Source organism: Xenopus tropicalis, chromosome 1 (assembly GCF_000004195.4).
Source record: "Xenopus tropicalis strain Nigerian chromosome 1, UCB_Xtro_10.0, whole genome shotgun sequence".
Classification (NCBI taxonomy): Eukaryota; Metazoa; Chordata; class Amphibia; order Anura; family Pipidae; genus Xenopus; species Xenopus tropicalis.
The window spans coordinates 143,623,943-143,650,077 of record NC_030677.2 but is presented as its reverse complement, the minus strand read 5'-3'; the positions used below and the strand labels follow the sequence as shown (position 1 = coordinate 143,650,077).

Here is a 26,135-nt window from a genome sequence, read left to right as displayed (position 1 = left end):
AATGAGTACTTTTTAGCTTTCTGTGAATGCAGGACTTGGACCTAGCCTCCAAGCTACTTAGCAATATATATCTACTGGGTGAGTGTAACACGAGGCACAGTTGATGTTTGGGTGCAGAAGACCAAAAGCAGCCTGTGATCAGAAGCCCATAGCCACAATGCAAAGGGCTAGTATCCCTTGCTTACTCACATAGGTTCAAATTCAGCGCAGTAACCCATTATTCTGCAGTAGACAAATAAAAGCAAATTGGTCCTTACAGGATACTAAACCAAGAAGCAGGATTACCCTTCGTCACAGGGAATGTTGCTAGCATCCATAAAGTTTAAGTTTAAAATGGATAATGTGATCATGTGAGTTCAACCCAAAATGTCTAGAAGGTTGAAACTCTACTGTTAAGGGTCTGTGATAATAATAGTTTCACAAATATAAAACCACATGTGTGGCTCTAGCTAAGCTGATCAGAAAACCGTGTACTACACTAATGAGCCCCAAGAAGGGAGAAAGAGGTCTGTAGTTGGGAATCTGATCAGCTATTATCCTGGCTTCTGTAAAAACACAGTGGGTAAGCTTTAGCCTATAGGATAAACCCATGTAAATAGATTTTCTTGGAGTCCTTTGGAATTCATTCCCAGAATTCATTCTCAGACTCCTCAACCCTAATGATTTGTTTGTGAATCCACAAATATAAAAAACATGGGTTTCTGCTTCCCCCTACTGGTAATAATGCAAATTTGCATAGCATGGGTAGGTGATAGACTTCATAACACAGATTTGACAGTCTGAAAAAACACAAACGTATAATTATTATTTATAAAATATATTTTGCAGCAATGGCCAGTAGTAATGTGGTTTATACAACAATAGTTACAGATGAGGCAGAGGAATAAGAATATATCTTGCAAAGAAAAGGTATTTAGCTGAGGTGTAAACAGTTTACACTTGTAGGCTTCAGTGGCTGAAATGTTAAGTATTGTTTCTTCACAAGAACATTCCTGGGATTGCTGCTTATTTTGCTCCTTATGCTGGCCATAGTGTCAGGGCATAACTAAATAACATTGAGTCTTGCCTGCTGAGAGGTACTGTGTGGTTTTAGTTAGTCAAATGTAGCTGTCAGGTTATCAGATGTGCACCTGTATTGCAGGTATAAGTGACAACCAGTGATACCTGAGTAGAATTTAGGAGCTCTGTTAAGCGGTATTTTTCATGATTTTATTTAATTCACTAATTATAGGAGCTTTTATACGTGCAGAAAATATATCAGATCTACTGACAGACTGGCTGGTGGGCCTTTTCTCCTCCATACCAGAGCATCACACTTACTTGTTTTGGATATTACTATGTCTGATTCCCTAGAGCAGTGTTGGACAGCAGGAGAAAGGCTTGTCCACTCTCACAGACCCCACCATTAGTTCTATGTCTCTTTGGGGGTTATGTAATAAAAGTCACTAAGTTGGCCCAGGAGCAGAAACCCATAGCAGCCAATCAGCAGAATTTACTGGTTGCTATGGGTTACTGCTACTGGGCAAACTTTGTTCCTTTTATTACGATATCCTCACTTCATATCCAATAGAAGGAAGATCAATTTGAATGGAGATCATCTGAGGAAAAGTGTACAGTGAGTTACTTAATTTGAAGGATCTATTCAGCATTAAATATAGAAAACCAAGGATGTTTTTATGCTGGTTAGTAGCAATCTAAATACTAAATATATGCCTTAGAGTCCTTATTTTCTATCATTAGCAGAAGGAGCAAGGCAATGGAGAAACAATATGATACAATATGATTACTTTTCCCAACTGTCCCTGCTCTTCTCAGTGTATGTATAAATGTTCAACAGGTTCAAGCTGAGATAAAACCTTTGCCACACAGGTTAATTTTCTAGGTATTCATCCTCAAAGCTCAGAGGCTGCTTGGTTGGCCTTTGAGCAATATAGGCATACATATGGACTGGAAAGTTCCAGAGGTGAAAATGGGATTCAATCAGTATGAATTTTTTCTCTTTTCGCCACTCAGCAATCAACTATAAATTAGGGAGCCAATACCTGTATTAAAGAGTAACTGCTGAGGCAAGGATTCACAAAAATACAATGATACAATGCAATAACAGAAAGATCCACAAATTAAAAAAAATATATTTCACTGTTTTTATTAGACTAGTGAATGTAACCCCACTCAGAATCTAAGGTACAAGCTGGAAATTGCAGTGCATATAATATATAACATTGGCTTGAAAGCAGAGTTTTTGCTAAACTGCCAAAAGACGTAAAGGGTAAGTTTTCATTCCCTGGGGCACATGTGCTAAAATGCTTTATTCACTGTTTTGGCCATTCGGGAAAGGAAGAAGGCAGTTAACAAAGTGCAAAAGAACAGTCGATTGCTCCCCACTTTGCATAATGCCTTCTCCTTCCGTAACGACCCCCATGGAGTAAAGGCCACAATCTCAGCTATGCATTTAACACCCTTCTGGCAAATCTGTACTAACCTGCAGTACCCAAAGAGTATTGCTGCATGAGGGGGCCAGCTGGGACTGTGTCTGGGCATTGTAAAAAAAAAGTTTGGCCCCAAATTTCCATCTTTTCCCCTTGCAATATTCAAATTCTCTTTCATTTATATTTCATATAAAGATGACAAGGTTTATACGAATACTATAATACTATACTCTGATAGCTATTGATATGTTTGTGCATACATGCAATTTATTTGTTCCTCCTTTTTTGCCTCTGTTTCTCTGCCCGCTTTTGTTTGTTTTTGTCAGCCAGCCTCTGTTTTTGCTTTTCAGTAATCCTCTGTCTCTCTCTTTGCCGCCGCCTTTCTTTTTCCCGCTCTGCATTCCGGTCCCTCTCTCTTCTATCACTCTCTGTTCTCTTCTCAAGTTCCCTCCTTTTATTTGCCTCTCGCTCCTGTTGGTTCCTTTGTGCTCGAATTGCTCCACCCACAGCTGCTGTGGCCAGAACCACTTCTCCATCCACTTGGCTGTTTTTTGGCTTCCTCTCGTTTTCCTCTATAGAATTTTCACTTGGCTGAGTGGGGAAAGATATAGTAAGCCTATCAGACACAGGCAAGATGATCAGTTTTACACCGCTATCATTTGCAATCATTTTACTTTATACTAGTGTTTTTTGGGTTTAATTCCTCTTTTTGGTTCATAATTTTTTCAGGTCCCCTGTTATCTCATAGGTCTTCCATAAATATGCAAGAGGGTAAAGGTCTTCCAAACCTTTAGTTATTTATTCCCTGGGATTGGGTTAGCCAGCTAGGCTGACACTTAGGGGCTGATTTACTTACCCACGAACGGGTCGAAATGAGTCCGATTGCGTTTTTTTCGTAATGATCGGTATTTTGCGATTTTTTCGTATGTTTTGCGATTTTTTCGGATTCTTTACGAATTTTTCGTTACCAATACGATTTTTGCGTAAAAACGCGAGTTTTTCGTATCCATTACGAAAGTTGCGTAAAAAGTTGCGCATTTTTCGTAGCGTTAAAACTTACGCGAAAAGTTGCGCATTTTTCGTAGCGTTAAAACTTACGCAAAAAGTTGCGCATTTTTCGCGTAAGTTTTAATGCTATGAAAAATGCGCAACTTTTTACGCAACTTTCGTAATGGATACGAAAAACTCGCATTTTTACGCAAAAATCGTATTGGTAACGAAAAATTCGTAAAGAATCCGAAAAAATCGCAAAACATACGAAAAAGTCGCAAAATGTTCGTTTTCAAGTCGGAACTTTTCCAATTCGGGTCGGATTCGTGGGTTAGTAAATCAGCCCCTTAGTGTCAGGTTTCCCTAAGGTAATAAAAAGGGAGGCCCCAATTTATTATTTCGTAAAGGTAGGCCCAGTATAGGAGAAGCAAGTGTCAGGACAGATTTTGTTCACTCTAGGGGTGAAGCATAGGTTCAGGACTATTTAGTGAGCAGTCTTGTGCTCCAACTAGGAGACTAATTGGGTTAGTTCCCTTTGGAACCACTGCTGCCTTTATAGGGACCCAGGCGGTTAGCCTCAGGACTAGATAGGTCATGAAGCAATTCACCTCTGTGGACTTCAGCTAGTGATGAGGGTTGGTTACCAAGGGGGCAGGCTATACTACTCCTTGCTTTGAACAGAGACATGAAGGATATTTGTGAATATTACGTGTGCACTGACCTGCTGCCATTTGTGATCTATTCATTAATATCAATCAAGCACACACCAGCTTGTGAGATTGGCATTGAGATTGTATGAAATTGTTCAATAAACCATTCAACTGTTTTTAAAGTCATTTGTGTGGTAACCCTTCCTTCATAATCAAGCGAGGGTCCACCTGAGGATGCAGAATCTAACACCTTGAGTGTCTACCAAGAGTTGCTGGGAGTTAAGCCCTTTGCCCAGGTCTGGATCATAGCAGAATCATAGTAGCAGAGCATTTTGGGGTCCTACAACTAGATAATAAGAAAACAGTTGCAAATGAGTCAAAATTTTTATACTTTTTAATTATTTATTGTGGAAAATGATCCAAAGTTACAAATGTTTGTGTGTAGCAAAAGTATGTGAATCTCTGTATCAGTAACCGGTGTGCCCCTTAAGTAGCAATACCTGTAATTAAATGTTTCAGGTCAGGACTTTGACCATGAGGCCATTCCAAAACACTAACTTTCTTCTGTTTTAAACTGTTTGGTAGAACGACTGCTGCGTGATCCACTTTCTCTTCAGCTTTAGTTCTTGGATGGATACATTAAGACCCATATTCAAACCAAAAATAGACTTCTGACTTTTTAGATAGTAGTGGCTTTCTCCTTGTAACCCTGCTATGCAAACCATTCTTGATGGTGGGCTCATGAATATATTCTTAGTTCCTTAGATGTTAGCCAGGGTGTCAGGCTTACCAAGCACTGAAACCAGGAATGCCAAGGAGGACTGCTCTTATAGCTCCCTACTAGTATTCCCTTAACTGGGAATGAGAGGTAGAAGTGAGGTGATGTATGAGAGGCCTCCCACACTAATTTCCTGTTTAAATGAACTGAGAATCCTAGAGATTCATGTACTTTTGCAATACACAAATATTAAACTTTAGGTCATTTTCCTCAGAGAATGGAACAAGTATATTGTTTTTGACCCATTTGCAAACTGGTTTTTTTTTTATCAAAGATCAGTGCTCAGTATGGAGGTCCAGATATTTTTTGGCCTGCATGGTGGAGGTTCGATAATGGAAACCAGTTTTGACCACCCCCTTTTTTAAACTGCATCCACTTCAAACCACACCCATGTTATCATAAGAGCTTTTAAGAACATACCCACATTAATAGTGGTAGCGCAGCAAAAACCTTTATGGTTGGTGCTCACTGCAGGGATATCACCCTATATTCATATGTGAAATAAGTTTATTAATTTATATTAAGTCACACACCCCTAAACCTTTATGATTCCAAGTTCACCTCCCACAGGCAACATAGGGTAGGCAGAGTATGGCACTCAAGTAGCATTGGGCAGGTAGAGTATGGCACACAGGCACCATAGGGCAGGCAGAGTATGGCACACACAGGCAGCATAGGGCAGGCAGAGTATGACACACACAGGCAGCATAGGGCAGGCAGAGTATGGCACACAATAGCAGCATAGGGCAGGCAGAGTTTGGCACACACATGCAGCACTGGGCAGGCACAGTATGAAACACACAGGCAGCATAGGGCAGGCAAAATATGGCACACACAGGCAGCATAGGACAGGCAGAGTATGGCACACAATGGCAGCACTGGGCAGGCAGAGTATGGAACACACAGGCAGCATAGGGCAGGCAGAGTATGGCACACACAGGCAGCATAGGGCAGGCAAAGTATGGCACACACAGGCAGCATGGGACAGGCAGAGTGTGGCACACATAGGCAAGTTAGGGCAGGCAGAGTATGACACACCCAGGCAGCATAGGACAGGCAGAGTATGGCACACAGGCAGCATAGGTCAAGGAGAGTATGGCACACACAGGCAGCATAGGTCAAGCAGAGTATGGCACACACAGGCAGCATAGGGCAGGCAGGCAAAGTATGGAAGGAGAAGGGAATTTAATCATGACCACTCCAAGATGAACAGTTTGTACTGTACTATGTACAGTTACACAATGCCAGCACTGCTCCTACAGTCTGTCTGGTGTGACCAGCTGAACAATGCAGGCGCCTACAGTCTGACTCTGAGTTGTGAACAATACAGGACCTTATAGGTGTGAACAGCGCAGGGGGTTGCAGGAGTGAACAATACTGGGATGTGCATGTGTAAACAATATGGGCTATTATCGGTGTGAATTCAGGGTCTAACTGGTGTGAACAATGCAGGGTCTTGCAGTCTAAATCTGAGGTGCTAACAATGCAGGGGGCCAGTACTGATACCATTTAAATCTTACACAAAGGTAAAAAGTCACAGCAGCCATACAGAAGGGAGGCACAAGGGGGGTGTCTGGCCCAGGTATGATTTAGATATAGGACTTGCATGAAAAATGGATCATGTTTTAGGTTATACTGTATTTATGCATAAATACTGTAAATTCAAAAGTGTTTACAAACATTTAAATACCACTGTAACCATGCACTTAAAACCTTATTCTCAGCTTCCTTCAGGCTGAGCTTCTCTTCTGTTGCCTTGTGCTCCTCAGCCTAGAAAACTATGAATTAAGAAGCTGCTTAAAATGCATTTGACTATACAAAGTTGGGGATTGCAGGGGATCTCAAATTTGCAGTATAATAAATCTGGGCAGCCCTTTTTAATGTAATTCATTCAGTATTCAAACACAATTTCTGCTGTACTTTTATACAGGCTGGAATGTACCTGCAGGATGCTTCACTAAGCCTCAAAGATCTTTGAGTGACCCCACAAGGATCACATTACAAAAAAACTTAGCAGCAACTATTAGAATGCTGAATGAACAGAATGAGTATATAACTAGTCACATTAGGGGTGTATTTGCAGTAACCCCCACTCACCTCCTCATACTCTGAGTCAGTCTCCGGGCGGAGGCAGCCACAGCCTTTCATTGCAAATACTTTCAGATTATTCTGGATGGGAAATGTCCTAGGGCAAGCAGAAAACAAGTCAAACAAAAATATAATGCCTTCTCCTGGCAATCAGTGTGTTTGGTCCGTTGGAACTGGTTAATCATGCTTATCCAACTTTTTTTCAGGAACTAGCATGAAATGGAACATCCTCTGCAGGGTGAAAGTGAGTCACAGAAACAACCACAGAGAGATACACCAGGACTGCATAGACGGGCTGAAGCATGTGTCTTTAATACCTTCTGGTTGAGTGAATGGCAGTTTATAGGTTTGTGCTTCATTATAATTAGCATCAGTTGGAATCAAACAGCTTATTATATATATTTACATACACTAAATCTGCTTTTTGTGACATGTATGTATGTACAGGTATTGTTCATACAGGCTATGTCTCATACACTCAATGTATCAAGTAATTCAGATTTTTACAAATGATTTCCCTTTTCTTTGTAGAAATAAAACATTACAATAAAACAGTACCTTGTACTTAAATCCCAACTAAGATTTAATGTATCTTTATTGAAGGTAAAACATTCATATTGGGTTTCATTAATGTTTAAATGATTTTATATTAGAGTTAAGGTATGAACATCTAAATTATGGAAAGATCCCATACCTGGAAAGCCCCACGTCCTGAGCAATCTGGATAACAGGCCCTATACCTGTCTAACTTTATTTCTAAACTGCTACAGGTATAGGACCTGTTATCCAGAATGCTTGGGATTGTTTTGCCTCCAATAAGGATAACTATATCTTAGTTGGGATCAAGTACAAGGTACTGTTTTATTATTACAGAGAAAAAGGAAATCATTTTTAAAAATTAGAATTGTTTGCTTATAATGGAGTCTATGGGAGATGGTCTGTCGGAACTTTCCAGATAACGGGTTTCTGGATAAGGGATCCTATACCTGTACTAGGATACACAGCACTGCATACCTTTAGTTACAGTTTTCATATAGAGCTATCACTATAACTTTAGGATACTTAAAAGGATGAAAATAAAAATAATAATGGTAACTAATGATAATAGTAAATAACTGAGTAATCCTGTGACAGTGAGGATGAACAGGGACAGCATAACCAGTAGTTACTGGAAACCCAGAAGTACAGAGGGCCTGGGGTCGGTTTTGGCTGACAGCCAATTTCAATATGTGTTTAACATTATTTTGACTAACAAATCCCCTTTTGGGATCACTCTTGTAGAACATGGATGCATTCAGACTCTCAAAGTTGGTACCTTTCATAAAGTGGAGGAGAACAGAATTTCAAAGAAATACTGGGTGTCAGTGTTATTAAACAAACAATAGACAATGAGATGGATTACACAAAGGAGTGCCACAATTAGTCACTATGAGGATTCACAATTGCAACATGTTACTAATGTAAATATGCACACACAGTGCCCCCTTTAGCTAGTATAGGGAACTCCCTAAGTTTAATGCTGTTTCGCTTCAGAAGCCATAAGCTGGCCATACACGCACTGGTAATATCGCATGAAACCTCATATCGTACGATATTCGGCAACTCAGCGAGGCGAGCGATATCGCAGGAGGCTGCTGATATCGGTCGACTCGAGCGGGTTAGAAGATTTTGATCGGGCACCATTGAAGGCGCCCAAGCAAAATCTATGTTCAGGGCTGAATCGGCAGAAGGAGGTAGAAATGCTATTGTTTCTGCCTCCATATCTGACAATTCAGCCCTGAACGTCAGTGGAGGGTTGGAACAATCTTTTGTGCGACCGATGATCGCACGAAAGATCGAAAATCGCCACGTGTGTGGCCAGCTTAACTTGCTCTGGACACACATCCAGGAGGGGAATCCTCACAGACACCGATCTAGACCATACGCCTGCCTTATATACACCCAGTATCATTTGTATATGAAATTATTGCAAACCTGTTCAAAGCTTTCCTACTAATGTTAAATATGTTCCTTCTCCCATAAAACAGGGGGTAGACACCTCATAAGCATAATACTGCATCCCTGTATATGTGTGCTGCATTGTTCTTCCTAAATGTTTGGGCAATTACAGAAGCTGTACAATCACACTGCACATTGCTACCAACTAGTGGTGTAACTGCATGTTACCAATCTCACAAATACAATACAACCCTAGTTTACATCAGGGATGTCCAACTTGATTAGCACATGTCAAGGAAAAACTGTTGGATAGGCCAGTTTGATTGTAGCTACATTTTATTCGTACGTACGAAGGCAGTATCCAGACATTCTTAAATGAGAATTGTCTCTGAGCTGATACTACCCTGAATAACCCAAAGCATGTTTGTCTTATAGTCCTGAAACAGTCTTATCAGTAGTTAGCTTTGTTATCTCTAAAGACAGAACAGGCAAAGAGGCCCAGTTGACCAACACCCAACATGCTTTTCACAAGTTTGCGGACTCATCATAAATGTTTTTACAACAGCAAAAAGAAACATTCTTATACAATGTATTTCACAACCCCTCTAATATTAAATGATATGAACAAGATGGAGAAAAAACAAGATGGTTTCTTTTTTCTCTGACATTCCTCCCTGTTGTTCAAAATCTTGAACATATATATTCTTCTTACCCAGAACTCTATTCCGCTCACCTATAAAAGGTTAAGTGGCAGTACTGAGTTGCCTATCAGGGTTCCCATCTAAATCAGCAAGTTCTTCCTTACCCTATTCATACAGGAATGGGATCCTGCTATGGATAAGGTCGGCCAAACACAGAAGGCTGCTGATCAGAAGGGGCTGTTGTATATTTGATCCAGGAGCTAAATGGGTGAGCACCCTCCCTTCAGCTGCCCCTCCATGTAACCTCTGGATGAAATACTGTATTTGCAACAACACAACCTTGCTATAATATATAACACAAGGCCCATTGCAATCCCACACATTTAGTACCATAAAAACTTTTAAACACTTGATACCCAAATCCTTATGATTCCCATAAATGAGAAAAGGTTCTGTAGGACTCAATTGGGTCATGTGAGTCACCAATCCAGGTACAACTCTCCTTACCTGTGATTGTATAAACCCCACCCTCATCTATTAGTAGGTAATCTAGGACCATTCTATTCTATAATGCCATCTTCCTGACTTATTTCTCATTTATTATTTTGATGGAACTTATAGTTTCATTTATTATACCATCCCTTATACTAGTATACTTAATTAATCTATTAACTAATTCTATTCCCCATCCTATCAAGGCAGGGAACCACATCCATCCTTTATCTGAGGTGGAAAATAATTCCCTTTTTTATTTATTACCCTGGAATGGATACCTTGATTGTCTATGTATGAGATGTTCAGATATTGTCTGATAGTAGGTACAACTCTTCCAATGGTACAATTTCCCCACGCTCCCATAGGGAGCCATGAGTAAGCTCACAAATATAATATAGTTCTTATCTAAGTACCCTAGAAATGATTGTACCGTGATACCCTAGGCAATATCTGAAACCATCTCATATTATCTGTCACCTTAGACTTAAACTCTTATCTTCATCTTCTCCTCGGTCAGGGCAGGAACACCTGGGGACATAAGAAGTATACATTTTTCCCACACCAACATAATCATTACAATTACCCAGCATTTTATAGTACATTAAGTGATTGTATGATTAGCAAACATGGATCCTACAACTATGGTGGGTGTATCTAGTAACCCTGTTATTTCCAAATATGTACCCCAATCACTAATTGCATTTTGATACTTATAATTTGTGTCTATTTCAACTTCATAGCTATAATCTGTAAGATTAAGATCATTGATAGAGATAGGTATCCCTACTAAAGGTATCCCCTTGTTGTTGACTGGAATGTAAAAACATCTCCAGCAGTCAGTAGTATGTAACTGCTTTGCAGCCTGCTGGTGTAAGAACCATATAGAATTTGCCAACCCCCCTTTACTGGTGTAAAGCAATGATAAGGACCTTTACCCAGAATAACAAACACAGAGTCATTATTTTATAAAAGTCCTTTTCTTCCTGATGGTTCCTCTTCACCCAGAGTAGGCCCACGCTTAGTGTCAAAACCTCAAACTGGGACCGTTGGTTAACAGACTAGTGGGATTATTATTACCACTCTCGTCTGACTTACTTTAAAGATGATTTTTTATCCTCTTGATTCTGGAAGAACTGAATCAGTCTCCTTAGTTGTCTTTCTGTTGATGTGATCTCGTTGGGGGGGTTGAGTGTAGGGACAGGTTCAGACTCTGTCACTGGAGATAACACTCTGCTCAGGCTCTCAGTCACTGGAGATAACGCTCTCCTCAGGCTCTCAGCAGGACTTCGTATGGGAAATACCTTCTTACAGTGTCAGATGTGTATTCAGTTTGGCTCACAAATCTCTTTATCACCACCCAATCTCCTGATTGGAGAGAGTGAGTTCCAAATACAGTCTCTGAATCTGATAAAGAATAGAACACTTTTCCATACAAGTTAGTTAGCTGCTTAAACAATTGCTTAACATAGTCAGTAAGAGAAACATGTTGTTCCTACCAATATTTGAATAAACAACCCAATATTTGGTGGTCTACCAAAAAGCAACACAAAGGAAATAACTGTTGGGCACCCTTAGGGGTGTCTCATAGATGACAATGCAAGGGTTAAAGCTTGTACCCAGTTAGCTTTACCTGTTATTAATTCTGTGGCTTTTGTTACTGCCCATGCCTCAAATCACCCCAAAACATATCTATGCATACAAATACATAAAAACATTTAAATAGGTGAATACAATCTATCTGTAACCTTTGAAACTGATAGAATGGTTTAACCAGGTGTTATAAATATGATTTTTTCACAAATCCAAAAGCAAACCATAATTTGTTTACCATAAATATAATTCCCCCCTTTTGGAAACATGAGATGGGAGGTGCAAAGTGTTTTACTAACAAATTAGATAAACGGGAGGTGCACACAAACAACCATAATCATGTTTCCAAATATCACCTTATATCTTATAACATTTACTGGTCCATTTAATATGGACTTGTGCCACAGCCTTACATTTGCAGCATTTTAAAAATTACTAAAGTCACTGGTGTATGTGGCTGTCAGTTGGTATATGTGGCTGTCAGTTGGTGTATGTGGCTGTCAGTTGGTGTATGTGGCTGTCAGTTGGTGTATGTGGCTGTCAGTTGGTGTCCCTGTTAGAACCATACAAGCAGCCTGTTTGTCAGCAGCTTTATCTGCCTTATCATTCCCTGCAGTAATGTTATCTTTCCCTTTGAATATGCTTACAGTCTTTTCTAACAATTACTTAAAGTGACAGTAACACCTTTTATTTTGTGAATCTATACTTACTTTGATAGCAATAAAAACTGTTATCCACAAAATCACTGACAAACATACCAGTTTAGCAATATATATATATACCCATACATATACATACACTTTTCATGGGTGTCTATATTTCCCTTCACCAACTGAGTGTTAAAGTTTATCCCACTTAGCCCTCAATCTGGTTATTAAAGCTACTACTACTGACAGAACTACTCCCTTTATTTCTCTCATTTGGTCATAACCCTCTACTTCTCCCTCACTCCATGTCTTCTAATCTTAGTTACATTGATCCCTACTGTGTGTCCCAATTCTAATAGAATTTCAGCATCCATCTGTTCCAATAAACTTTGACTGAATTTGTATAGGGTATCCCATTTGAGTGTACACCATCACATGGGATAGCCATACCGGTCTGTCTTGTTAATTTAGCCCATTTGTCTATTTAGCCACTTACCCACTGGCCATCTTTCATCACTGCCTCCCGGTGACAGTGATGACTCAGGAGCTCCTATTCTCTCTGTTCCCGGAACAGAAAAAAATCACAAGTCGGGGTCTGGCCACCCCTCGGTTTTGGGTAAAATGTTCCCATATGGAACTGGGCTGGAGACGATCACGCTCCCCCCTTTTACACAAAACAAAAATCTATATATTCCCAATATATAGATTTTCACAAAAGTGGGTTTCGGTGGCTAAAATTCACATACAGGTTAACCCTTCATTTGTTCCCGCCAAAATTTCCAGAACAGATAGATACAAACAAATCCCATAAGAAGTGTTAGAACTAATTTCATTTGTATAACCATAACCAATGACTACACTCTATATCTGATGGTAGGCAATCCTTACTAGTATCACTCTACAGTAAATCCTTATTAATATAGTTACAGTGAGAGATTAATTAAAGAACAATTATCCCATGAAGGGCAGAGAGAGAGTTCTTATCATTAAACAAAAAACACTTTCACTGACACATTAGTACAGTCACAGTTACCTGAACATGAACACAACATGTAACGGGTTATGCACATCTGTTACACTAACTCACAAGGGTTAGACACAGACTAACACACTAACTCACAAGGGTTACACACAGACTAACAAAGAGACAAACAAACAACTTACAGCTGGCCTATCCAAGGTTCGTAGAGCGGGTTACTCTTGTAGATACAGCCAAGCGAGGGAATGAAAGTGATAGCGAGAGCTTATCAGAGACAAATCTTTGGTCTCACCTTTATTGGCGCCTAAGGTCTCGGTATCCAATCATCTCCTCCTGTATGGCTGTCCTCCAATTTCTCCACTCCCGGGTTTACTTCGGCACCAAAGCTGTCAAGGAAAAACTGTTGGATAGGCCAGTTTGATTGTAGCTACATTTTATTCGTACGTACGAAGGCAGTATCCAGACATTCTTAAATGAGAATTGTCTCTGAGCTGATACTACCCTGAATAACCCAAAGCATGTTTGTCTTATAGTCCTGAAACAGTCTTATCAGTAGTTAGCTTTGTTATCTCTAAAAACAGAACAGGCAAAGAGGCCCAGTTGACCAACACCCAACATGCTTTTCACAAGTTTGCGGACTCATCATAAATGTTTTTACAACAGCAAAAAGAAACATTCTTATACAATGTATTTCACAACCCCTCTAATATTAAATGATATGAACAAGATGGAGAAAAAACAAGATGGTTTCTTTTTTCTCTGACACACATTATTAACTATTACAAATTTAAGCAGGACTCCCAAGCTGCCCCCTTTAGCTAGCATAGGGAGCTCCCTAAGTCTGTGCATGCCTAGGCTTTAAGGCTGTTCCACTTCAGGAGCCTAAGGGCGAAGACACATGGAGCTACTTAGCAGCAGATATTTGTCATGGGTACTAAACGCCAGAAGATACCCTGCTATAGACAATACTGAGAATTGTCACTCGTAGAGACAGCATTAATCACCATTGTCCATTTTTGTAGCCATGACAAGTAGCTCAGTGTGTCTTCACCCTAATGGTGAAGACACACAGAGCTACTAGTAGCAATTACTTGTCATAGCAGAGGTAATTCTCGGTATTGCTTATTGCAGAGTATTTTCTGGTGTTTAGTAGCTGTAACAAGTAGCAGCTACTAAGTAGCCCCAGGTGTCTTCCACCTATCTTGCTCTGGACATACATCCACGAGGGGAATCCTCACAGACACTGGTATGTCCAACTTGCAAAAATCCTTGATTAGTGTATCAATAAATATTACAAATATGAGCATAACTCCCAAGCTGGAGGTCCCAAACTACCTGCATTGCTGTGGCCCCAACTCTACTTGCAGCCATGACTTACCTTATATGTCTCTCTGTCTGACCTTCCTTATGTGTATATTTTTACTCTTTTCACCTCTTCTTCTTTCTTTCTGGGTTTGTTTGTGTAATCTACTGTCTCTTATCAGGTATAACATTTTACTGTCCCTGCCTGGCTCCTACTGGTAACTGGTACTTAACAATATCATAGATCAGTCCCACTAACTCATGGGGGGGAATTCACAAAAGTGGAGGTAGCCCATTTTTTGGAGTAAAAGTGGTGGAAAAACTAGTGGAAAACTCTTTCTCCAGATTCACAAACAGAAATCCGCCTAAATTCCGACTCAACCGCCATTTTCTGTTTTCTTTGAGACAATTTACAGACATTTTTGTGAATTTGACGTTTAAACGACATTTATATGGCATTTTAACAACATTTTTTCCCGACATTTTTCCTGACATTTTCAAAATGGAGTGAAACTCAGTGTAACTCTGTCAGACCAATTCTTATCTCTTCTGTTTTGTTTCACCCAGTCTCCATTTCACACCTAAGGTAGGAGCCTCATTGGGGGATCATTAACATATAAATGGGGATTAGCAGACTATTGTTAGGGGACAAGTTTTTGTCTAACCATAGAACAATAGGTGCAAAAAGCCTCATTAACATTTAAAAAACAAGTAAAACACTGATTAAACAAAAAGTTCAATTTCTATCTTATATATAAAAAAGTTTTACCTCACATTTGCATTGCTATGCTAGTTTTAGCTTAATGAATGAGACAATAATAACATTTTGAGTGAATATATTGTATACATTTTATTTAAAGCAAAAGTAAAGCCTCCCAGGCATATTTTTAGTTTTACCAGCAGTGCCCCCTCTTTAATCACTTCACTGACATTTGCCCCAACTTTTTTGTGCCCCCATAGCATGTCCAGAACTACAGAGCTTGCATGATAGCATTGCCCTCCACCTTTAGCTGCGTCCCTTCTGTTCTCAGCCGCCATCTTGGTGATCAGCAAACAGCACATACACACTGGCACCCAAACTGGGATATTGGGGTTGGACTGGCCCAACAGGGCACTGGATAAAAACCTGGTGGGCCCTAGTCCTGTTGGACTTTATTCACCGGGCATGTTGGTGTGTGGGCCGATTTGCTGCTGACCAGGGGCTAGAGAAGACGGTATTTAGGCCCTTAAATCTTGTTACAGAAGTGGAATTACACAGAAATATAGAAAACATTAGAAAGCCCAATTGTCCTGAAAAAATGATGTATAGTTTCTCTGGGCAAACTAAAGTTACCCTTCAGGAAATGCCGCAAAGTGAAATGACAAATGGCATATGAAATGCAAAATCCTGCAGGTAAAATCCTTATCCCAAGGCTCCTGTAGTTGTGGGACCGGGTTTGATGGCACCGACAGATTTACTAACAGCTAAAGGCAAATTCATAAAAAAAAATGTCGGGAAAATGACAAAATCTGAAAACTGTCTGTTTAAAAGACAAATTCACAAAAGTGGAGATAGAGGTTTGTGAATTAGGTGGAAAATCCAACAAATCTATCTCCACTTTTATTTTGTCGCAATATCATTACTTTTGTGAATTCCCCCCATGGTGATGGCAGATGATGAATATAGATGTTAGTCTCACCTTAAGAGGGGTCTATGATGCAAGAAGTCTCCTGGGTTTTCGCACAAGCTGATTATCTTCAGATCATTATTGCAGAGAAGTAATCACAGACTCATTTAGAACTGGTTTAGTTCAGAAGGGAACAAGAAAGTAAAACTTTGGAAAGAAAAGGCAGGTGCTTGGGCAGAATCCCAGAAAAACTTTAGAAAAGTTATATGAAGAGAGAGGAATTCGATTCACATGGGATTTAACCCACACAACTGGAACAGCAGCCAAGGAGAGAGATTTGCTCTGAGAGTCAGAGACAGGGTGGATGGCAGGAGAGACAAAGAGTTAGTTGACTGCTGCTAAGAGGAGGAGAGAGACATATAGGGCATGGAGGTGGAGAGAAAGAGGGAAGCAGAGAATAAGGGAAGTGTGCAAAGTGCTGATGAAGGACAAAGTGTCAGGAAGAGAGAGACAAACATAAGCGGGAGAGAGAACGTGCAATGAAGAACTAAGGAGAGTTGAAATTTTAGGATGAAAATGCTTTAACCTCTTGTTTACCAGCCAGGTGTGTAGTTAAGAGAGTTAAGCAATAAATGAGAGAGTGAGAGAGAGTGTTTCCCTTCTCATAACTCTGTACAAAGCCCTGTATGATGGCAGATTAATTACAACACATATCCTTATCTAATATTATGCTTATCTTCTGAATAAATGAATATTGTATAAACTTGATGGAATTTTGTGCCTATGCCCCTGGTTACAAATACTATTGTAAATACTACTACACAGTGGACAGACAGTTTATGCAGCGGTACACATGGATACGAAGCTGGTTAGGATTTATGAAGAGAACAATTATGCAGGTAACAGAACTGGTGTGAAAGAAAGTAAGATAGAAAACCAAGGATTCGGGTAATGAGAGAAACAGACAAGGCAGAGGCCTCCTTCTAATCGGCAACAGATGGGCCCCGTGAACTTGCAGCTTCAGGTAAAAGCAGCTGATTGTGTTGTATAAATGTGGGTATCCGGCCTTATATCCTGCTCTCCTCCTTCTTTGGCTCTTCCCTCAGCCATCACTTCCTTAAATCACAATAAAGGCTTCTTTCCAATTTTCCTGTATGGTCAGGAAAGGATCCACCACAGTGCAGGGGGCAGCCAACATAGCAGACTGGTATTTAAACTGAACTCTCATTATTATTATCCTGTATTTATATAGAGCTATTTTTTTAGAGATCATTTTTTACAGAGATTATATCCATTTTATTTTTGTCCCAGGTACATCTAAGTCTTGAGATATACATTTTTATTTTCATATTAAGCACATCTGAGAAGCCAAGACTGTCCTTTCCTGGGGCCCAAGAATAGCTCCTTATTGGGCTACAACTTACAGCATCACTAGACAGCCCTCAGCAGTCAAGAGGATTCTGGGAGTTGTAGTCCAACAGCTGGAGACTGCATGTCAGACACCCATTATACCCATTCTGGGGCTGGCTTGCCTTCCTATGCACATTGTCCCACTGACAAGGCTTTGCAATGTTCTGATAGCTTCTGGCTTATGTCAAACCTGCTAAGCGTTTGCAGTAAATGTTGTTTGAGGGATCTTTAGTCTTTCAATGGAAAGCACTCAGACATATGGAAGGCACAGAGTATTTCTCTTCTGACACTGTAATACACACTATTGTTTATTTGCTTTGTGCTACAGTATTGCTCATTGCCGTACAAATGCCTTTTACATTTTCTGCAGTTGACTTTACAGTAGTACAATGCCATATATGAATCTGATCACTGCAGCTGAAACTGAAGCAATTGTTGATACAAGAATAAATTCATTCCACTTTAATGCTGGGAGATGATAGGACTAGCAGCTGACAAGGAACACCCTTATAAATTGGAAGGGAGCCATGGATAATGTCACGAGGGGGCTCTAACTACTCATTGTGGGTTTTGCTGCCATCTTCTGGTAACACAGGAGAATCACATTTTTCCCTTTCCAATTTCCAATGGCATTGTTATGCCTGCTATCTTTCTCCTTTATTGATCACATGGGCATTAAGCTATTTTGAAACACATAGATAATTCTTTCCATTGCTACTCAGATCACTATTAAATCTTTTTTTCAAGAGAACGATCAAACAACTGTCTCTTTTTTTCCTCTGTTGTGTGCTCCTCTTCATCCTACATTAAAAGCTTAATAATAAATTTAATATATTTAGTATATTATAGCAAATATATTCTCAGACCTTCTATGAGCTGATGATTCTACTATTATTATCTGACCCAGAACAGGGTAAGATCAAACTCTTTTTTTGTATACCATTAGCTACCCTATTCTGTCAAAGCTCCTGTAATAATTACATATGTTTATACTATATGGGCAAAAGTGTTTAGAGAGAGCCTAAAATTACATATCCTCGCTTGGAACACACACTGTTACTTTACAAACTGTCCCTGAAAGCACATAATTATTCAGAGGACCAGCAAGGTCCCTCCAAAAGCAAAATTGTAATGGAGCCACACACAACAAGGGTCCAATTCATCAAAGTACGAGTTTGAATCCCGAAATGGGTAAAATTCGGATTAGACACGATAATTTCTGATGATCGAAAATGCTCTTGAAAAAATCTTATTAGTCACGATAATATCGTATTGGCGATCCGACAGTCACAAAATTTTCGTATCCGAACAATCGTAAACGGCGGGAAAACCTTTCTGACTTTGATCCTTCTGTGCATGATTTTGGAAGCCTCCCATAGGGCTCAATGGCACTCTGCAGCTCCAACCCGGCCCAAGGAAAGTCTCCCATAGGGCTCAATGGCACTCTGCAGCTCCAACCTGGCCCAAGGAAAGTCTCCCATAGGGCTCAATGGCACTCTGCAGCTCCAACCTGGCCCAAGGAAAGTCTCCCATAGGGCTCAATGGCACTCTGCAGCTCCAACCTGGAGCTTTGACAAATACTTTGACTTTATGTGTGACTACCTTTGATGGTGGCTACAATAAATGGGGTAAGCTCCCTAACTGCATATATCATGTAGTGTGTATGGCTCTGTTAAAATTTCATTTGCATCTAGAGTTGGAATTATGGTCTGGGGCCTCTGGTTCCATTGAAGGCAAACCTTAAAAAAAAAAAGAAACCCTAAAAATTAAAATATAAAAATGCCATATATTATATACTGTACTTACTGCAGCAATCTAAAGTTTCAGCATTTCAATAGCAGCAATGATCTAGAACATCAAAATTCTGATGCTACTTGCCCTGGTTTATGAGCTGCCATGTAGTAATTATCTTTATTAATTACTAATCAGCCTTGCATTGTGACATTTACATTTTATAGTTACAGTATATTGTGCATCGGCCCCTAAGCTCAGTAAGTGACAGCAGCACAGAGCATGTGCAGTGAATCAGCAGAAAAGAAGATGGGGAGCTACTGGGGCATATTTGGAGCCACAAATGTACCTGCTAAAGGGCTGTGGCTGCCTTGGGCTAGTACAGAAGCACAAAACATAAGGATTCAGCTATATCCATGCCTCTGGCCTAATCAAATCTGAATCCTCAAAATCATGTGACTTTTTGTCACATTAACAAGTTGAAAATTTTCACCACACAGTATGCACATGGTTCACGGTTAACCCTTCCGTAGCATCATTTGCATTAGGATTCGGTTCGTTATTCAGCCAAATCTATTATAAAGGATTCGGGATTCAGCCGAATTTTGTAGATTGTAAGCTCTTTTGGGCAGGGCCCTCTTCACCTCGTGTATCGGTTATTGATTGCTTTATATGTTACTGTATGTCCAATGTATGAAACCCACTTATTGTACAGCGCTGCGGAATATGTTGGCGCGTTATAAATAAATGTTAATAATAATAATCCTAAAATAGTGGACTCGGTGCATCCCTAGTTCGCCCAAGTCTGCCCAGCTCTCTCTCTTCTCCTGCCCCGCCCCCATAAGAAGACCAAGCTAAAATGGCAGCTGCTATGTAAATCAAACAGATGGAACGTCTAGGGCTGTTTACTCAGGTATGGTAAAGCTTTCTGCAGAATAAATATAGCATTCTAGGTGACACTGATGTGGCTAATCTATTGGCATAAAAATGCCTTTCCTTCTCCTTTAAGGCTACAGTGTACAATGATATTACTGATAATTTTGTATGTCCTACTTTGTTGCAACAGTTTGTTACCAGCACTTTCCTGTTTGGGGAGGACCCTTTCCCATGCACAAATTTCAGAATGGGTTTGCTGAGATAGTAGTGAAAGAACTTGGCTGGCCTGCACATTCTCATTAGAACTCATAGGATGAATTAAAAATGATAACTGTGTGCCAGTTCTGATACCCAACCCCAGTGCCCAACTTCACAATTGTTTTTGTGGCTGAATGGGAGCAAATCCCCAAGTGTTCAAAACATAACAGAAAAGTTTCCTAGAAGAGTAAAGGCTGTTATAGCAGGACCAGTGTTATATAATACCCTTTGCTTATGAATTAGATGTTGGACAAGCAGTCGCATTTTTTTGCTGAACACAATCTAAATTTGGGTAGTCAGGATTAATGACATCTCATTTAATCTGAGGATATAAGCGAAGTACTACTCTAGTCACTAAATTTAGGGTCATTTTAAAATACTTTTATAATTATAATTTGCATTTATAATCTAAACTACCAGCCTCTCGTAACCTGCAACTTTCATAACGATAGCAATCTCTCTACCTGCATCAATAATGTATGAACAACACATGCTTCTAACCTGCCAAGGCATGTACAGTGGTGTGAAAAACTATTTGCCCCCTTCCTGATTTCTTATTCTTTTGCATGTTTGTCACACAAAATGTTTCTGATCATCAAACACATTTAACTATTAGTCAAAGATAACACAAGTAAACACAAAATGCAGTTTTTAAATAAGGGTTTTTATTATTTAGGGAGAAAAAAAATCCAAACCTACATGGCCCTGTGTGAAAAAGTAATTGCCCCCTGAACCTAATAACTGGTTGGGCCACCCTTAACAGCAATAACTGCAATCAAGCGTTTGCGATAACTTGCAACGAGTCTTTAACAGCGCTCTGGAGGAATTTTGGCCCACTCATCTTTGCAGAATTGTTGTAATTCAGCTTTATTTGAGGGTTTTCTAGCATGAACCGCCTTTTTAAGGTCATGCCACAACATCTCAATAGGATTCAGGTCAGGACTTTGACTAGGCCACTCCAAAGTCTTCATTTTGTTTTTCTTCAGCCATTCAGAGGTGGATTTGCTGGTGTGTTTTGGGTCATTGTCCTGCTGCAGCACCCAAGATCGCTTCAGCTTGAGTTGACGAACAGATGGCCGGACATTCTCCTTCAGGATTTTTTGGTAGACAGTAGAATTCATGGTCCATCTATCACAGCAAGCCTTCCAGGTCCTGAAGCAGCAAAACAACCCCAGACCATCACACTACCGCCACCATATTTTACTGTTGGTATGATGTTCTTGTTCTGAAATGCTGTGTTACTTTTACGCCAGATGTAACGGGACACGCACCTTCCAAAAAGTTCAACTTTTGTCTCGTCGGTCCACAAGGTATTTTCTCAAAAGTCTTGGCAATCATTGAGATGTTTTTTAGCAAAATTGAGACGAGCCATAATGTTCTTTTTGCTTAAAAGTGGTTTGCGCCTTGGAAATCTGCCATGCAGGCCGTTTTTGCCCAGTCTCTTTCTTATGGTGGAGTCGTGAACACTGACCTTAATTGAGGCAAGTGAGGCCTGCAGTTCTTTAGATGTTGTCCTGGGGTCTTTTTTGGCCTCTCGGATGAGTTGTCTCTGCGCTCTTGGGGTAATTTTGGTCGGCCGGCCACTCCTGGGAAGGTTCACCACTGTTCCATGTTTTTGCCATTTGTGGATAATGGCTCTCATTGTGGTTCGCTGGAGTCCCAAAGCTTTAGAAATGGCTTTATAACCTTTACCAGACTGATAGATCTCAATTACTTTTGTTCTCATTTGTTCCTGAATTTCTTTGGATCTTGGCATGATGTCTAGCTTTTGAGGTGCTTTTGGTCAACTTCTCTGTGTCAGGTAGCTCCTATTTAAGTGATTTCTTGATTGAAACAGGTGTGGCAGTAATCAGGCCTGGGGGTGACTACAGAAATTGATATTGAAATTGAAAATTGAAATTGATAAACCACAGTTAAGTTATTTTTTAACAAGGGGGGCAATCACTTTTTCACACAGGGCCATGTAGATTTGGAGTTTTTTTTCTCCCTTAATAACGTAAACCTTCATTTAAAAAGTGCATTTTGTGTTCAATTATGTTATCTTTGACTAATAGTTAATGGTTTTTGATGAGCAGAAACATTTAAGTGTGACAAACATGTAAAAGAATAAGAAATCAGGAAGGGGGCAAATAGTTTTTCACACCACTGTATACAGATTATCCCAGTGTTTACTACACTAGGCCTTAACTCAACTATTTTATCATCTAATACAACCTTGTAAGGATTATAAATAGTTTATTTGTGTAAATAGTGTTATATTGGTTTCAGTCACTAGATGGCCAAGCTGGTTCTAGAGCAATTACCCTCAGTGGCACATGAAAGGAGAGCAAAAAATAGTTGACCGGTACAACGAGTGTAATGCAAGTGGGGCTAAGCCCCTGTGTGTTTATTCAAAAAATAGCAGTGACACGTGCTCTTTGGCTGATGTGAGAACAAGAATGAATGATGCCAGGGAGCTTGAGGCTTACCCCTTCAGTGAGAGTGAATAGTTAGGGTACATAGTAATATGTTAGATTTGTGGAGCTCCCTGCAGATGGTGAGAGATAGTGGTAGGCCTGTAGTCAATCAGGTGAGGCCTGGCTTGAACAGAGAGGCAGAAAGATAGGCAACAAATGTGCCCCTGGGGCTGGAACCTCTGGCTCTCTTTTAATGGTGATAACTAAGGGACTTAAAAAAAACATTTTAATGCACAATGGTATCTTTTATTGTCTTTTTACACATTGATTGAATGGACTGCCATTGCTGAATTGCTGAGGAATCAAATTGTGTTTTGAAAAGTAATCCTCAACATTGTTTGTGAGTATATAGGTGGGAGGGGGAGCACTGTGGTGGACCCTTACCCGATACATTTTACTCATATCTCCTGCTAATAGGTAACAGGATTTTGAAGCCTTGTAATTATACCGTAGGTGATACACTACCAGAGTTTCCTCTACTATTCTTTTCTGTTTAAGCACTTATGAGTGTATGTTGAACAAGTGCTCAGAGAAGCGCTCTGCATATGTTTACATCAATTAATGTTTTGGGTTTAGATCCCCTTTAAAAACACAGGACCCAGCTGGGCAAATTAGCAAATAAAGTGCTTAGCAGTGTTCTTCAGGACACAGACATAGGCATACTGCTCAGGGGAAACGTTGCCATTTTTACCTTTGAGTAAGTTGTGAAGGTTTTTGTGTCTTGAGACACACTAAGAAACATTTTATTTTGTTGATCTATATATCAATCTATACAACTATATGACAATACTGCATTATTGAAGTTTGGTTTTTCCTGTGCTTCAGAACAGAACTCTTTCTTGAATCAACTGTTCTAGACACTCTGACACCTATCATAACTGAATCAAAGTAATCATGATCTTGAATTTGTTGGCAAAAAATGACAAATTAATTGAGGTTATTTAACATTTTATTTTTCAGTTTCAGGAAAAAAAATAACTATCAAAGAAAAACAGAAGAGAACAAAATGAATCCTACGCAGGGAGCCCTTAGCCTATACAGCCACCCTCCAAATATCCCAGGTGATGCTGAAGAGATTCTCTATGAACAGAGCACTATTCTGGATCGGTCTCACAACCGCACTCAAGCTGCATCTACTTAGGGAAAGGGAATCTGTTATAAACGTAATTGTGCTAGACCTATGGTGCCTTCCAACCAAGCCTGTTATTCAGGTTATAAAGCTTATATATAAAGCAACAGGATGAATGGGGGACAGCATGTCAAGCAACAGGGGGGGGGGGGGGGTCAACAGTTAAGAGTCAGTGGGGAATAGGGATGAATTTTATGGAAGAGCTCTACAAACACAACATGCAGATATTTGCATTGGGATTTCGGAAAACTGATTACATAAAGCAATAGAGGTTACAGGAAGCCACAATATAGATTAGGATGAATTCTAAGTACAGGGTTTACACATATGTTCAGCCTTTACAGGTGGATGTTATATGGAGGGAACAGGAGGAATTATAGGGATCCACTGTATAAAGTGACAGTTACTGGCAAAAAAAAAAAAAAAAAAAAAAAAAGATCTGTATATGGAGCATTGGCACAGCAGCAGAAATATGGGGCAAGTGAAGCCAATGGTGTTCGCAGGAAAAATGACAAACATAAATATCCAGTTGTCCAGTATCAAACTTACTTAGAACTTGGGAAGATGCTTAATAGGAAGCCATGAGTTTCCAAGCAGCACACAATGAACCCTCTTTCTGTCTGTAAATAGCCTGGAAAGGCAGCTTTGAGGCAAATCACAGAACATTTGGTCTTGCCAGTATTCTTAATGTTTCACTTGCACTGTGACACGGTTACCTCCACCAGCTCCCCAAACCCTCCTGCAATTACATTTATATCTTTGTGAGAAGGGAAGTTGACTGCCCTACTAGAGGGTGGAGGTTACTTAGGGCAATACAGAAACCATATTGACTTTCTCCTTTCCTCAACACACCCTATAGCCTGTGCTTCATCTACATCTTTACTTAAAAAGCAGGAAAATGTTCTTTTAACCCTCCCCCTAAGACTTATGTTGGTAACCCTGGGCAGGTGGCACCAGGGACTGTGACTGCATATTATGGAGCCAATCAAAGCAAGCTGAAGGATGTGTTAAACTCAACAGCAGGAATCTGCTCATAGTTGCTCAATAGTACCTCTCAACTATCCGACAACTGCATTCTGCTACCAGCTTACAGTAACCTCATATAATAGCATTTGCCCTATAAGAACTATTCCAGTGGTTGTACCTATAAAATTTCTCCCCTCCTCCCCACAACTCTGACTCCCTCATTAACTCTCTTGCTCACAAAGTATAAGTGACTATCAGATAGAATTAGGATGTCATGTTATCCCCATGTTGCAACCTATCATTCTTTATATACACGGCAGGGAGTGCAAAGAAGCCAGTCAGGGTACCGAGAACAATTTAGTGGCAAAAGGCAAAGTCACATGTGAGGAGCTGTCAAGCTGCCCAGTAGTCTGTCTGACGGAGGGTAAGAAAGGGGTGATGGGTGATAAGCAATTTAAAAAACATGAAAATGGAGACAATTCTAAAGTAAAGGAAAAGAGTAAGCCGGTCTAAAGTAAGGGGCGGAAAGCAGTTGGAATAGAAACAGAAGACAGAAAAAGACATCTAGTTATCTCACATGTGACTTTTGGGTTTGTTTATTTTAGTGTAACTAATTAGCATTATTAGCTCCGCCCCCCAACGGGACAGATAAAATGCTCTTTCCCCTCAGACAGAGGTCAGGCAGGGTGTGGGAAGGGGGGGGCGATCACAGGTCGCCAGGTTCACGGCCCTTCAGCAGGTCACTTCTGCCAGGGGAGCTGGAGGTCCTCCCCCCGACTCGCTGCTCTGGGACAGGGTGCGAGACCGTGAGCGATTCCCCTCGCTGGAGAGAGAGGCGGTGCGAGAGCGCGACAGACGAGTCATGCACGAGGAAGCCACTGAAAGGAATAGAAAATAGCAAGTGAGACAGAGAAATGGGGTGAGCAAATGATACAGTACAGCAGGAGAAAATAATACAAACCAGCTCAGTATTGAGATTCAAAATAGGTCCAGGCATTACAAATACACATAAATAGTGACAAATACCTGGTAATATTGGCACCTTACAGCCACCCATTTGCCAGAATCTACAGGATGCCAGTCTGGGCCTGGCATAAACACAAGTAATTGGAATCCTCCTTTCATATTTTTCCCTAGTGAAGTCACAGCAATAATTAAAGGAATGCTCACAATGA

General features: G+C 40.2%; 1 protein-coding gene and 1 non-coding gene across 3 annotated transcripts in view; both read right to left on the bottom strand.

Annotated features, from left to right (window-relative positions):
- Window positions 1-811: 811 nt before the first annotated feature.
- Window positions 812-17,171, bottom strand: LOC100495683. The gene is made up of 3 exons (XR_004219787.1): window positions 16,207-17,171; window positions 6,945-7,032; window positions 812-3,020 (listed from the first exon to the last, which is right to left on the bottom strand). It is a non-coding gene; the product is annotated as an uncharacterized LOC100495683 (transcript).
- A 6,625-nt stretch (window positions 17,172-23,796) lies between these two features.
- ndrg2 (NDRG family member 2) overlaps window positions 23,797-26,135 on the bottom strand; it is a 36,595-nt gene continuing 34,256 nt past the window's right edge. For both annotated transcript variants that reach the window (XM_012960326.3, NM_001007897.1), the window contains one exon: window positions 23,797-25,838. In XM_012960326.3, coding sequence (XP_012815780.1) covers window positions 25,667-25,838 — 172 coding nt within the window. In that variant the 3' untranslated portion in view covers window positions 23,797-25,666. The remainder of the gene's footprint in view (window positions 25,839-26,135) is intronic.